At 36.3% G+C, this 16,876-nt stretch overlaps 1 protein-coding gene across 1 annotated transcript in view; it reads right to left on the reverse strand.

Moving 5' to 3' along the window:
- LOC112043927 (A-kinase anchor protein 200) overlaps positions 1-16,876 on the reverse strand; it is a 47,238-nt gene that overhangs the window by 26,844 nt on the left and 3,518 nt on the right. The window contains exons 2-4 of the mRNA XM_024079604.2: positions 10,323-10,503; positions 6,948-7,142; positions 5,313-5,435 (exon numbers count right to left, since the gene is read on the reverse strand). Of these exons, the coding sequence (XP_023935372.1) occupies positions 5,313-5,435; positions 6,948-7,142; positions 10,323-10,490 (486 nt within the window). The 5' untranslated portion in view covers positions 10,491-10,503. The remainder of the gene's footprint in view (positions 1-5,312; positions 5,436-6,947; positions 7,143-10,322; positions 10,504-16,876) is intronic.

The following is a 16,876-nucleotide window of genomic DNA, read 5'->3' on the forward strand; positions in this document are numbered from 1 at the left end:
GTAAGGAATTTTGATAACTTCTGGTGTTTTGTACAATGTATCTACATAGATTTAATCTTGTATCTTCATAGCCGTATTATGCTATCCACTCACTATCCAACAAGTCCACGTGCCTACAACGTTAATGATGTCATGCACATAGCGACCAACACACGATCAGTTTTATCGGAAGTCCTGTCTGCTATTGGATGGCGATTGACTAGCAAAAAATCTAGCTTCTACAAATATAGTACTGGTAAATTACACAAGCTACGCTTATTTGGGGGTTTTCAGCTAAGATATTTGACAGTTTACAATAGTATCTGCTAGAAATGGTTTTAGGGTTCTTTCCAAATCAGGGGTATTAAATCAAATGTAAATAATAATGTGTAGGGGTGACGTAAAGGGGAATGCAATTCTGATTTACAATATCAGCTCATCTTTACAACATTCGTACCATTTGTAACTACAGACAGACCTGTCTTTTCACCAGGACATGTCGGTAAGCTATATTTATAATAAAAATTAAACTTCAAAATGTTCAAAACCAGATAGGAAAAGACGTCTACAATAAAAACCATTTAAGAACGATCCAAAGAAACATTTAAAAAATGTGATTAAAACATATTTGTGATTCCGATCGTCGCGTTTCGGTATGGCTCGTCATCAATGAGTTAGCACCGGTAATGGCGCGATACGTCGATACCGTCGGCAGACAATGGCCAGTAGCCATGTGGCATGGCGATTCTTTTTCTACAAACGCTAACGCTTCGAAAAACAAAAAATGTATGTGAATGACATTTGCTATCGACAGGTCACGTGATCAAGTTGTCGATCAGAGGGCCTAGTGGCAGTTTGATACTGTTACTTTCACGTAACGTAAACGCGAATTTCTAAGGAATTGAAACAGCGCCATCTAGTGTCACTACTGCACAACTGTTTCAATTCCATATAAATTTGCGTTTACGTCAACGTGATAGTAACAGTATGAAAATATTGAAAACTCCCACTAGTCACCCAGATCTGTCATTCCCATATATTTTGTTAGTTTTCGAATCGTTAGCGTTTGTAGAAAGAGAATCGACGTGCCACATAGCTAAGAGCCAATGTCGGCGCACGTTTGGTAAGCGCGGATATAGCACCACTTTGAATTATAATGCGCATTGTTCACAGCGATCCGCCTCGGGTGCAATGCACTGCGACGCAATAGTTTCTTGTCATAGAAATCGGTGGTTTTCCACCCGGTCAGCCGCAACCCGCAAGGTTACATAAACATGAGACATTTCATATAACAATGTTTATTTACGTCCTATTATTATAATTACAAGATCTTCATATGTATAACTGAAACTTGTTGGGAATATCCCTGCTGTTTACATTTCTACAGGGAGACAATGAAAAAAATAAAACCGTAGTCAAATATCACATCAATAATGAGGAGATCAAAGTAAAGTTTGTCAATCATTTGTGATTATCACCTGTATAAAAGACAGATTTTTAACAGACTTCCAAAAAGGAGGAGGTTCTACGTTCGGCTGTATGTATGTTTTTTTTATGCATGTCCAGCGATAATTCTGTCATTTGTGGACCGATTTTGAAAATTGTTTTTTGTTTTGAAGGGTTTGTATCTTTCTAATATTTATAATAAACGCGAAAGTTTGTATGAATGTTTGTTTGGATGTTTGTTACTCTTTAACGCTGCAACTACTGAACCGATTTGGCTGAAATTTAAAGTGAAGATTGATAATACCCTGGATTAACACATAGAAAAATCTATCGAGTCGAGGGCGTCCGCTAGTTTTTATATATTTCCTTAAGAAGAGACTCTTCAAATAAACATTGTTTATTAAAACTATGCAAAAGAAAACAGATCCGTTCTCTTCCATGAATCTTTGTCCATTTTATTTGTATGGACCCTAATGGGATTCAAAAGTGGAACAACTCGGTACGCCAGAATCAAAGAGCAACCCTTTTTTTACCGCGCTTTCAATAAAGCAGTCAGTTTTTACGATCGCTTTGGCACCTTCAAGTTATAAAACGAAGTTAGCAGTTGATTTCACATCGCCTTCGAGTTTCTCGAGCGGGGTCGATGACTCAAATGATAATTAAACAAACAATTTTAAGATCCAATTGCGGCCATATGTTAACAGAATGGTAGTAACTGGGACGAGGCTTAGCTGTACAAAGAGATATTTTGAGAATCTAATTTGGTATTGTGATGCTGATTTTGGAGATGCCAATTCCAAAAACAACGGTTTTTGGAAATCTTTGTTAATTACACCTCGCAACTGGATTAATATTGATTGTATTTTCAATTTCTTACTTTAAGTTACTTTTTCGTATCTATAAGATAAACTGGTAGAAAACCATTGTTAATGTTGATAAGGTCCTCAAGTCACTTACTTACAAATATCACTTGTCTGAAACGACGAAGGAAAACTATTTTTTTAACTCTCTACGTGTGTGAAGTCTGCCAATCCGCAAAGGGTCAGCGTGGTTGACTATTAGCCTGACCCATCTCATTCTGAGAGGAGACTCGTGTTCAACAGTGAGCCAAATATGGGCAGTCATAAAACGTAAGAAATGGTCGCAAATTCGAATCTGAGAAGATACTCGTAGATAGAATTTCATCAAAGATGATTCATGGAGACGACACAAAACAATTTTTACAGTGAGCCTAGTTATAGTAACCGAACACTAACAAAGTATTAGCAACACTACAAGCTAGTGTAGTATAGCATCAGTGTACTAAAGCAAAGATTTTATAATAGAGATATGTCACTAGCGCATCAAAACTGAGGCGTACAAAAGCGGCTAATTGTCTCAATTTCATAGAGTCGCATAATAAACAATGAAAGTTATTTAAACAAATAATACCTAATAATATTGTAAACAATGTCGAAATGTGTGTTCCGGAACTGTGAAAAATGTATATCTATACTAACAATATAAAGCTGAAGAGTTTGTTTGTTTGTTTGGACGTGCTATTCTCAGGAACTGCTGGTCCGATTTGAAAAATTCTTTCAGTGTTAGATGCCCATTTATAGAAGAAGGCTATAGGCTATATTATCCCCATATTCATATAGGAACGGGAACCACGCGGCTGAAACCGAGCGGCGTCAGCTAGTACATAAATATAAATGGAATAAAACACAAAATTGTGTTGGAGTAGCTAATTTCGGAACACTTTCAGCGGTGATTTTGTAGACACGAACATGTCTATAGTATAAAATGTCGTTGGTGCTAAGTATGAAGTATAAACAGAGTTAGCGGCACGAAAGTGGGCCAAGTCGCTACACAATAATGGATGGTCGGCGCGAGGGCGCAGCGAACGTACGGCGCATTGTGACGAGCCCGCTGACGGAATACGAATAAGATGTGGTACGAAGTAGAAAGTTTATTGATTATAACGCGATTATTGCAACTCATTGCTGTACCATGGCTGTACGTTAATGCACGTTACATAGACCTTTCACTGATTTCAGACGCTTCTTTTCGTGTAATCTCTAAAAGCTTATATTCATAAACTAGCGGACGCCCGTGTCTTCGTCCGCCCAAAAAATCCGTTCTTAGTGGATACCGTCTAACTGTAAACTACCTCCCTGCCAAATTTCAGCTTAGTATGCCAAGCGTTTTTCGAGATTTCGTGATGAATGACCTTTCATAGCATCAGCATACCTACAGCTGAAAAAGTTCTATTGTATTGACTGCATTTACTGTTCCATTAAATTTAATTTTCCATACGTTAACAATTTTTAAAATAATTGCAAGCATTCTTATTTTTCGTAGAAAATTATACGTGAACATTCGACGCAAGCATTAAACCCTTTTTAATGCAGACGAAAAATTACACGAATTTTGCGTTACAATCCCCTATACAAAAAATATTAGGTTTGCTTTTGTAAACAGTGGTTCCGATATGATGATCTTATAAACTCATCTGTACTCGTAAATGTTTTACTGTTATTTAGTAAAAGACCATCTTACACTGTGCATTTCCTTTTTTGATGGAGGCAATTTAAAAGATTGACGCTCGCCGAGGTTGATGTACGCGATGTATAATAACACAATTTATTACAACTAAAAAAACTTCTTAAAAATGTAAATCGATAGTCTTAGCTTTCAGAATTCGGTTCTTTGTAATAAAGTCGAGTTTTTTTTAATTACAAGTTAGCCCTTGGCGACAATCTCACCTGATTGTAAGTGATGACGCAATCTAAGATGGAAGCGGGCTAACTTGTTGGAGGATGAAAACCCACACCCCCTTTTCGGTTTCTACACGATATCGTACCGGAACGCTAAATCGCTTGGCGGTACGTCTTTGCCGGTAGGGTGGTAACTAGCCACGGTCAAAGCCTACCAGCCAGAATAATCCTTATAAAGTAGATCCTAATTAGAAACGACGTTTAACCATTTGTCTAATAATAGTGTTCTAAATCAAAAATAGGATGATAAATAATTACGAGTAAGCCTCAAGAACTCCGTTAATAATAGTTTGGCAAGGAGATTATTAGACAACCTACTTGCAATATACGAGTATAAATTTTTAACATAAGTACTAGGATATAAACACTTTTCATCAATTAAACAGATAGTTGAAGGTGACTATAAACAGATAGAATATATAAATATTCTATGGATGTATGTTAACTTTAAGGCCGCAACTACTGAACCGATTTCGCTGAAATTTAAAACGAAGACAGACAATAGCCTAGATTAAAACATAGGCTACTTTTCATCCTAGAAAAACTTATGATTCCCGCGGGATTTGTGAAAAACTGAATACGTCGCGGGCGTCCGCTAGTAAAACTATATTTTTTATACATAGTACGTACAAAAACCGCATCAAAATTTCATTTAAATATCAGTGCATAAAGTAACATAGAGTATACACAAACACATGTCGTGAAGCCAACTTTCTAGGCTGCATAGAAAGAGCGTTAATATTCTCGACAGATTCGCAAGTTTGTATGGATGTTTGTTACTTTTTAACGCCGCAATTACTGTATCGATTTGGCTAAAATTGAAAACGTAGATAATAACCTAGATTACCACATAGGCTACTTTTCATTATGGAAAAACATAAAGTTCCCGCGGGATTTGTGAAGAACTGAATTCCACGCGGACGAACTCGCGGGCGTCCGCTAGTAAAAATATATTTTTATACATTGTACGTACAAAAACCGCATCAAGATTTCATTTAAATATCAGCGCATAAAGTAACACAGAGTATACACAAACCAAATGTCGTGAAGCCAACTTTCTAGGCTGCATAGAAAGAGCGTTAATATTCTCGACAGATTCGCAAGCTACAGGAAGCCAGCGGTACTCACCTCCTCGGGCAGTTTCTCCGGCTCTCCGTTCGTTTTGGGCTCTTCCTCCTTTGGTTTTTTCTCCTGTTTCGGTTTGTCCTTTCTACTAAAACTGATCGACCTCAGTGACCATTTCTTCTTGACCTGTGCAGTACGTGCAAGCGGTTACAATAAATCTACCAGCACGCATGCATGCGTCGACAACTGCAGTTCGCTATACGCTCAGACTAATTACATAAGGACCTGCCTCACTAGACGTTACTTTTCTGACAAAGTATATGATCAACGATCTTATTCGATTATAAAAACTGTCACTATAAAATCGATGTTTCATATTGGTAACCGTGTTCGTCGGTTAAAGAGTTCCGTGAAAATACCTATTTGTGTAGTTCTTTGGTGTAAAAAACGGTCAACAACTTCTAGATAGATTATATTCTTTATTGCACATAACAAAAATATAAAACAATATTCATCAAGTAATAAAGTAACTAGGTAGAAGTATGTACAAATGCTTGTAGTCTACTGTAAGATATACGTAATCTAAGCTCGTTTTCCTCTTAAAATACCAAACAATCTTGTTCGTGAATTTGGGTACCATACTAGTCCTTATATAATTAGTCTGAGGCGCGCCGACAATAACAGCATAGAACTTTACTGAAGCAATACCCGATGTAAACTGCACTATACCCACAACAAATTAAAAATGAGGGTATAAATCGCTAGTCATTTCACGCCTAATAATTATTATCATTAACTAATTCTTAAATTAATGAAAATCAATTTGATTAATAGGTTTAGAACATTTTATAAAAAACAATACATAATTTTAAGTTGTCAAACGACATGCGTTTTCTACCTTCATTTCTAATTTGTTTGTTTGTAAATAGTGCACATTAAATATGGCTCTAGTATACGAGTATTTGTTTGTTTGTAGATAGTGCACATCGAGTATGGCTCTCGTATACGAGTAGTTCCAAACATTAATGTGAGTATAAACGTAAGTAAGCACGTGCTAAGAGCTGGACATAAATTAAAATCATTTAAAACGTACGTTAAACTGAACCGTGAAGCAGAACGAGTTTCGTTTTGCGTTTAAACTGTTTAATTGCCAATTGCACTAAAATTGTTTTATAACAAATTGCTGCGAGACTTCAAATGGGGGTATTACAAGTGCTTAAATAAACTAAGCTACTGTTTAATGTGTTACGATAAATACTGGGAATTGTTTGGATCGATACACTTAGGGCTCTCGCACACGGGCCACAGGCCACAACCACAAAACGCCGCTACCTAAGTATATTTCCTGTAGTTTTCATACATTTTATATGGACTCGCCGCACACGGTTGACGCCGGTGGCCGCTACACGCTACAATCGTCAATGTTCGCTTCTTGTGGCCCGCACCGGCCACTAAACGCCGATACAAAACGCCGCCACTCGCGCGATTATGATACTGCATGGTATGGGTAAAAAAGTAGCAGCTACCGACCACAAGAGTTTCGACCACCGGCCACAAGTATCTGTAGCGCGCTTCAACTACTTTTGTGGCCCCTTCTTGCTCCTTGTAGCGGCGTTTGTGGCTGTCGCGTGTGGCCCGTGTGCGGCGACACTTATAAATACGAGATAGCTTACACATAATGTTGACATAAGCAATTACCTTTTCTTTCTTGGGTTTTTTGGTGTCCTCTGGCGATGGTGTGGACTCTTCGTTGTCTGCCTTCTGCTCGCTGTCTCCGTTAGTTATGATGGAGGATTCTTTGTCTTTTTCATCTTCCTGTTCTTTTGCTTCCTTTTCTGTGGTGGCATCTTTTTCATTCTCTGGCGTGCCGCTGTCTAATTCTTTTTCTTTTTCCTAATATCAAACAATATTAGTTATTAAGACTAGTTACCATGAACTGTCATTATTGTATTCATTCGTTATATGGGGTTTTTTGCGTTATAAACCAATAAAAGTAAACAGAGATATCATTACTTTATTAGTGACAGGACGCTGAGTACTCCTATATACCTACTTCGCAAGGTTTTCGAATTCCTAAGTAAGATATGTAGTTTGCCAGATAAAGTAAGGTATAACTTTTTACATTCGATTCAATTCAAAGCCTTTATTATTAATACCTTACGTTTTTACATTAAACAAGTTTTACATTTAATAAGGGTAACAGTTTTAAATTACTTTTTTCTATGTTAGTATATTAATGTATCTGTTTTGAGTTAAATTTTTACATTATTTAATATCAATTTAAAAATAAACATCATTAACGACCCATATTCGGCTCACTTTGAACTTGAGTCTACTCTCAGAATGAGAGGCTAATAGTCCACCAAGTTGGCCCAATGCGCAATGCGGTTTGGCAGACTTCACAGACGTAGAGAATTACGAAAATTTTCAGGTATGCGGGTTTCCTTCTTTGTTAGAAACACGTGACATTTATTTACTTTCTTAAAAATAAACATAAATCAGCAAAATGACTTTATTTAATAGGAATTGATATTTCTCGGTCAATTCTAAGTTATTTTCGACCCTTTAACAGACAGGATACGATGACGCGTCTAACATATCTTCGTCAACATTCAACATAGTCTTAAATGGAAATCACAACATTCCAACACCGCCGCAACCTTATTACGAAGCTACACAATCATTCCCGTACTTATTGCTACTATCTAATACAAATATAACATTCAAATGAAATGTAAAGGACCCCTTATCGTGGCTATTTTTAGACATGATAACAAATTAAGCAACAATAAGTCTGACGGGCGAGCGTGACATTCGTATGCGGGTGCTTTATTGAACTATACAATTTCCAATTTAGTAGTGTTTAACTACCCTCATATATTCCCATACAATAAAAAAATGGTCGAAACTTTATTCAGATGTTCTTTGGTCTATTAATTGACATCTGCCTCATTTTTTTTAAAGAACATTTGCCCTATGTATATTTTTTAAACATGACAAATATTCCCATTTCTGGCCGTAGTCTGTAAAGACTGTTAATAGTGGGTACGACAATATTTTTTTTTTAAAAAAGAGCAACTGTTGAGTTTCTTGCCGGTTTCTTCTCAGCAGAATCTGCCTTCCGAACCGGTGGTAGAATCTTTACAAATAGTTAACTGACGTATCAAAAGTGCTTGTATACTGAGCCTACTTGAAATAAATGAATTTTTGATTTTGATTTTTTTTGATATCTCAGTCACGAGGCCGGCCTCTTTAGCGTTGAGCTATTGAGGCTATAATTGGTATAATGGTTAGGCTATATGTTCAAATCCCTGGTCAAACTGTAAAATACTGAGCTTTTCCTTCTTCTAAGAAAAAATTCATCCCAGAGTGGGAAACTCAAACACACACACACGAAAACATACAATCATACACACAAATGTTATGTTGGCTATGGAAGAGTTAGGCTTTGTCACAGGCACCATCATTCCCAAAAGAAGGTCTCAACAATGATATTTGTAAAAACTAGTGTGTTTAACTAATAAAGATTTGTATTTGTAGACGATGTAACAAAACCAGATTTAGTTTTATCGGTGTCAAATGTTTTACATCTATAAAACATTTTGAATGACGTGAACTATGCTATCACAGCGCACAGTGATTTATGGACATTTGTTACAAGCTTTTTTTTTGTAGTATGTAAAACATATTGCGTATAGTGCGACACAAAAGAAAAAGAATAGAAGTTAATAAAAAATGGAATTAATGAACTCACAATGTGGCAACACTATATTTACTGTCATTATCACAAAGATAAGTCATTATAGAGCTACAAATTATTATTATTTATAGTTTAATTAGATTATTTATAATAATATTATTTTCTGCATGTTCTTCGAGGCCCTGACTGGTTTCCATGCTATTATGCGTAAGAAGGCAGCTTTACTCCTACGGCGTCTTCGAAATAGCCACAACAGCATCCTGGGGTCAATACAGGAGAGGCTGAGCTGCCCAATAGTGGCACGTTGGGTAGCGATGGCCACAGGCCATATTTGTAAGTAGATTAATATACATTTATATTTTTAGGTTCACTAACAATACTAACATAGTTTTAAGATAAATAATTGTTACTAATCTGACTTACTCTTCTAGATTATTTTTTAATTCTATGGTGTAAAACGTAATAAAAATTTATTTATTTATTATTTATAACACATCATCATCATTAATAATTATCAAGTATCAAGGTAGTTGCAATCCCAAGTGGATGACAGAACACAGGGTTACCCGCCCTTTTTAACCGACTTCCAAAAAGGAGGAGGTTCTACGTTCGGCTGTATGTATGTTTTTTTATTTTGTACTCTTTTATGTCGCAACATACTTCCTACCATCTAACATTGTCCAAGTGACAATTCCCATACAACCTTAAACATTCCTTTAAGGTTTTTCAACAAAGAACAAAAGAAACATGTATGCATTTAAATCGGTTTATATGTATTTAGCTAGACTAAGGAACATTAACAATTCTAAGATGGACATTATTAAAACAAGAACATTAATAATAATTTAAACAATCAAGAAATTATTAAAACAATGAAGTGATCCATTCTAAGACGACCTGGGCACACCACATCATTTATTTTAACTAATATGATAAATGCTTACATAAGTTTGTTGATTTGTTACGCTTTCCCGTCTAAAGCACTGATATCAATAATTCTTTCACCAATGGAAAGTTTCATTATCAACGAGTAGCATAGCCTATATTTTATCCTTAAATTCTAACGGGAATTAGAATCACGGTGGCTAGTAAGATTTGACTTCCGAGTAAGTCTCTGCGTTCGTCTGTTTTGTTTCAATGCAGTTTTAATCTGAAGGGCAAATGAGCTGCAGCGGCGAACTCACCGATGTCTCGTGGATGTGCGCGTCGCCGTTGAGCAGCGGCTTAAGCACGTCAGAGTCAAACAAGAACTACGGCGGCTACTAAGATTTGTTTTTAACAGACTTCCTAAAAGTAGGAAGCTCTGCGTTCGGCTGTTCTGTTGCAATACAGTTATAATCTTGAGGATAGATGAACTGCAGCGGCGGACTCACCGATGTCTCGTGGATGTGCGCGTCGCCGTTGAGCTGCGGCTTGAGCGCGTCGGCGTCGGCGAGCTGCTCGACGCGGCCCTCGCCGCCCGCGCCCGCCGCCACCTCGCCCGCGCTCTCGGCCTCCTTGCCGCTGATGTCCACCGAGCGCTTGCTCTGCTTGGCACCCATGTTGGCTTCTAGCCTGATGACAAAACACAATACTTATAGAATTGGGCATTTGACAAATGTTTTATTATATTAAAAGTATGCTAACAGTAGATCAATTTTGTAGAAGTAACAGTGTATCTGCGATGACTAGTTTTGGAGATACAGGGCCGTGCGTTTATATTTTTATACTTCTCGAAAAATATAACAGTGAATATAAGGAACCTAAAAGTATACGATTTTCATTAGAGTAATCTAATGAAAAATCGTATACTTAATTCTTATTTAATTAAAAAATTAATTCTTTTTGAAATTTTCGAACCTTATTTATTTTACAAATATCCCGAAAATTTTCGTTTTTTATGTATCAATCCGAACTGTCGCATAAGCACAGGTCAGACATAGTTCCAGGCCAGGTGTAGGTTTTTATACCCGTTTTAGTGTCATTTAAAAATAGTACTTACAATAATTATTATGTAACTATTACCTACTGTTAGTGATATAAATAGTAATTTTAAACTAAGACAACTGTAGAAAACAGTAACAGACCGTATAAAAGGTGTAAATGATCTAATCATAAAGGTGTGAATGAGCTACTCGTAGATGCAAAGTAGCGTACTTAGCATAATTATGCTTGTACATTTTTATCCGACTGACGAAGGAAAGCTATGTTTTCTCTGTACTTGTCTGTATGTCTAAACTAATATTTCAAAGAGGTAAAATTTGCTTTTTGTTTGTTTTATTTGTTTTTATGTTTGTTGTGTTGAAGATGTAACTCAAAAACTCGGAATCGAAATTTTTCCCTTTTTTTATAATTATAGCTTTTTTTAACAGACTTCAAAAAAGGAGCTTCTCAATTCGTCGGTTAACGTTCCCTTCAAATTATAGGACCTAGGATTGGTTACCCCTCTGTCGAGGCAGGTCGTACAGAAAGTAATTGGTCTAAGGCAGTGTGGGTCTATGGTCTATGCAGTAAGAGCGGATGTGAGGCGCGCACCATCATGGAGAGAATACCGCTATTGCCGGAAACTAGATCCATGACTTGGGCGTGTTATACAGACGGCTTATGCGAACTTTACTTGACTGATACTCCTAAGTTGAATATAATTGATTATTGAAACTGCCTCATTGGGCCCGTGATTCGAACCCTAGACCTCATTGTCCGTACCTAAACCAGGTAATGAAAAATATAAGCAATTTCTTTTTTTTCGATTGTCTTTTTTTAAGCGAAGAGATGAACAAGAAGAGCGCGTATCAGTGCGCAGGCGCCATTGCTTCGCCATCCGGTGCCAAGGAGTATGATTTTAGAATTTATGGATTCTAAAATCCTTGTCGACTGTAGACGGTACTGCGCCTGATTTTCAATTGGTCACTCCAGAGTGTGATCGAGATCTTTGCGTTCCATACTTTGCACTAACAATTGGTATAGGTACCTATAATATTATTAGAAGCAAACAGGAGAGGCGCCTTAATTGGATCTCGCTCCATTCTAAAATTTACTTTGGGCCGGCGCTGGGTTGCTACCCAGACAGTTGGACAGATAAAGCCGTCGGTCCTGCGCCTGATCTTTCACTGGTCGTGTCGGTCTGCCGTCACATTGGACTATGACAGAGTCATAATAAAGAGTGCACCTGTGCAGTGTGCTTGCACATACACCTTATACTGTGTGATCACTATCTCCTGCGTACATTGTTAATCTCACCATGAGATTGGCCGTTAACTTAGGAGCCTAATCAATGTACGCCAAGCAAAGAGATTTCGTGATGAATGACCTTTTGCATTTATTTATTAAGATTAAATTAAATTAAGTAGAATCAACAAAAAATGGATCACATAATTTATTCATTCCGACTTTATGACCGGATTTTTATGAGATAACACTAGTCTCTCTAAACATAAATATCGACTCGTTCCTACATCATTATATTATAGGATTTATGTTTTAAAGCTAGAAGATATCAATTTCATACGTCTATGTATTGCAAAACTTTTTATACATATCGAATTTATTCGACTGTCACTTGCAATATGTAGTGCGATCCGATCACCTAACCACAGTACTGTATCGGTACACACTTTAAAAATAAACTATTTAATACAAAAAAATCTCGTGTCATGTTGTTTGTCGTCGCACTCCGAATCGCCTCGACCGATTTTATTGATTTTCTTTTGGGAATGAAAAGTAAAATATTAATTGATTATGAAACACGGCTAAAACTGACGTGATACAACGTCGGAGTATGCCCGACTAGTTTCGAATCCATACGGGGCCCTTAGTCATGAGCTGGTTCTTGCAACGCGGCAAGGTCTAAACTGTTTGGTTCGTGCCTAAAAGGGTTCGGTTCTAAAAAGTAAAATAACGATTTTAGTAGGTATTTTTGCAAGTAAAAATAATATATGGCACAACATTTGTCAGGTCAACTTGTAACTAATAATATTACCGATAAAATATTATAATATAATATCTACGTAATATTATTTCCAAGTACTAAAGTCGGACATTGCAATTTTTAGCCGATAAAACTATAAACGCAACGCTTACGAAGTCAGTCCGTAGGAAGTTTGTAAAGTTAGAATCAAGTGCAAAATAAACCACAAAAACAAAAACAAACTGCTTGATAAATATGATTTAAGTATAAAATGTTCATAAATTTATAAGCCAGTTTAAACATATAATACTGTTTAATATAATAACAAAAAAATACATTATTTAGTTTCTAGTTTGTTATCTAAACCAGCTTGAAAGATATTGAAAAACTGCAACCAACTGCAGTAGCCGTTTCCATGCGGACTCGAATGGCAAAACAACATAAAAACAATTAAATCCATAACCCTAGAGACGTTGTAGCGTGGGTAATATAACGAGTTAAAATAATCTTGGCAATATGATTAAGATAGACAGGCTGGCGAAAGCAAAAAGGCTAATGAGGCTGCTTATAGGAGCTTGAGTAGGTCAGGGTGCTGGGAACCAGCTAGAAATAAATGTTAACGACCAAAATAGTAACAAGATGCACCGCCCGCGTCCACTGCCACTGCATGTTTCTATTCACGGTACCGCTCAAAGATATCTATACTTATAATAAATCTGTAGAAAGGTCAATTCTGTACATGAAATATATTTCCAAAATAACTATCAGGATCAGATTAGTGATCGATACTGATGCCAAAAATGCAAACAGTAAAATATTTGTGTGTGTCTGTGTGAAGAAAAACTACTCGACAGATTTTAATGAAACTTGGTACAATAATTCTTCATATTCCTGGGCAGGTTATAGTATACTTTTCTTCACTCTACAATTAATAGGAGCAGAGCAGTAAAGGGAAATGTTGGGAAAACGGGAGAAGTTACTCCACTTTTACAGCGATACTACTGTAAGGGCTGGATTAATGAGGTCTAAGGCCGGACTAAGTCGCGGGCGTCCGCTAGTTTTATACTAGAGATATGTCACATGCCTACAATGCCTACATGCCTACAAAAACACCAGTGGGCTGGTAATACTACGAGTGTAGTTTTACTAGCCCACCCGCGTAGTAAACCCGCGCAGGTTCCGCTAATTAAGAAGGATTTATACATTGAATTAGCACAAGAACTCACACGATAGTTTCAATACTAAGCATTTTTTCTGGTTGTGTATTCACTGTACGCTCCTCTAATGTGACTGCAGCAGAGTCGCCGAGAGTTGAGCCTAAAAGCTTGGAGACAGTAGAGTCTGAGGGCTAAAAGAACATGGGACAAGAGCTAAACCGCTCGTACTAGAACGTACAAGTAGGAAAATTAAACGATTAAGGAAAACTAATGGGAGCTACTATAAAATAATTGAAGAATTTACTTACAAGACAAAAGTCACAACACACTCAGTATATTTTAGAGAGTCCAAGGCAACGAGTATTTGAGTTTTATTTAAAACTGCTTATGATTCAACGATACACGTAAAAATGAGAATATTCATAATCAACACGACAAAAGGACACGAATATCATTAACTAACGATGTTCTATCATTAGGTAGCCCAAGTGTTGTATCTATTTACAATTTCAGTGTAACCGTCACGCCATTATTCTTGCAATTGTCTTAATGAATAACAAGTCATTTATTTTATATAGATATAATTTGCCAAGATAAATACTTAAACGCTCGAGACAATCAGGCACTTTACTTAACGATCTCTTTATAAATACATACTTCGCTTAACAATAACAAATTAGGTACCTACCGGCTACCCTTATAGAAATAAACAAGCGACAAGACAAGCTTCATTATAAATATCCATACGATATCACCAGTCACGTCCGTGCCTCGGTACGCAGTAATATCTCTGCACAAAGAATCGATTCAGACTATCCAACGCTAGGCGGCCCGTATTTACGAGTACAAGAATGTTTACTATACAATTATACATGTGTAGTGTAACTTGTATGATAAAATTACTTTATACCAAACGTACATACCAGCCCACATAAAATTTGTATAAAAAAAATTAAGACGTAACAACAATTGCCTTATGGGATGAGATGAAATCAGGGATGAACTTATAACAATATCTCATACCTGAGATCGCTTTCGATTAATAATATTTAAGTTAGAACTTAACACTGAGAGGGACCTCAGTGACGCAGTTGAAGAGCCTACGAAACTTACATAAACAGAAAAAAAATTGTAGGTAATAATTATTACATAGAAATTGGTAATTAAATTAACGAAGGTCTGTGATGGTGTGCGGTTCGGAATTGATAACCAGCAAGTTACTATTTTCACGTTCCTTGATATCTCTAAAGCTTTTAATAATGTTGATTGAGATTAATTTGGCTATTCTTGAGTCTATTAACATTTCTTCTCCTGTACTTTAGATAGTTCTACACGGTCTCACGCAGTGCAAATGAGAAACAACCCTCTTTGTTCCTATTAGTGTTTGGGGTTCCTCAGGGTGGTGTGCTATATCCTCTTCTTTTTCTTATCTTTATAAAACTGTTCTTTGCAATATCATCATTATGCAGATGATTTTCAAGTTTATGTATTGACGTCTGTGGAAGGTTTTTAATCATCCACAACTTTTAAAGATCATTCTTTACCTTAACTTATTCGATCTTTATATTATTAATTTTACTAATTATATTATTAATTTTACAAACGAATCGACAATATAGTTTAATTTATATTACTCGTCAGTCTGCGAGTCCACTCTAAACACGAGGTCTATAAATGCCCAGTGTACAAAAACGTAGCCCAGTGTTTAATTCTGAATTCGGCGTGTTGCAATTTCAGAACGAAGTTTGGCAAACTATACAACGTATCCTTGCCGTTTTCCATTAAATGATAAGGGACCATATAAACCAGTTTAAATTTAAACTAGGCTAAGTAGATGGATAATATGTAAAAAAAGTACATTACATATTTAAATTGTCAGTTGTAAATTCAACAGTGCCTAAGTAGGTATCTATAAAAACAAAAGTGGGCGAAACTCGCGTAAAATTCAAAACAAACGATCGTAAAAATAGTAACGCTAAACCACAGACAGTACCTCGATCAGTAAACTATGAATAATACAAAGTTGTATAGCTATGAAATTGATTCACAGAGCGGGTTGAATGACCTCCCCCTCGGCTCCCCACTCGACTTTTTAGGCACTGTCATCCCGAATCTATCGCTGTACTTGTAACAATGGGAGGCACTAAGAGCAAAGCTTGTTCGGGTTTAACTTCATGTCGTTGTACGATGACCTTGACTTCGTCGTATTCAAGGTCAACCGCTCGGCTATGTACTTAAATGTTTCGTGAGATGGTGAATGTAAGTAAGGTAATCACGCCCTGGAGTCATAAGGCCAATTAAAGACACCTTTCTTCAAACAGGGATGGTGTTGTTCTAACCACAAATAAATACACTATATTTTATAGGAGGTTCTGTTTTCGACCTTAATTTATCTCAAAAACGACTAATGGTTTAAGTTATTCAAATGCAAAACACTGATAATTTTTAATTATAATTTGATAGTAAAAATTATTGATAACTTACATAGGTACCTACTTTGTAATAGTAAATGTACAAAATTCTTAAAATAGTAGATGAATGAAAATAGAATGTAATTATAACGATTTTCACGAAAAATATTGTTGATTACAGATGCATCGTGAATGTAGAATAGATATGCAGCCAGAAGCCAAGCAAACTACTTAGTATTATTATCAAGATGACAAAATGAATTAAAGGCCGAAAAAAAAAAAATAGGATCTTCTTCTTTTCTGGGCCTTTTCCGCACTTGGCCGTTATACGAAAAATAATAGGATCATAAAAAAGGCCAAAATTTCATAACAGATTTTGCATTAGAATTCAATTTTCCTAAACCACAATAATGTACAAATTGTGTATTCAATATGTCACATATTACCCATTTTAATAAAATAATACAATTATG

Source organism: Bicyclus anynana, chromosome 9, assembly GCF_947172395.1.
Source record: "Bicyclus anynana chromosome 9, ilBicAnyn1.1, whole genome shotgun sequence".
NCBI classification, from domain to species: domain Eukaryota; kingdom Metazoa; phylum Arthropoda; class Insecta; order Lepidoptera; family Nymphalidae; genus Bicyclus; species Bicyclus anynana.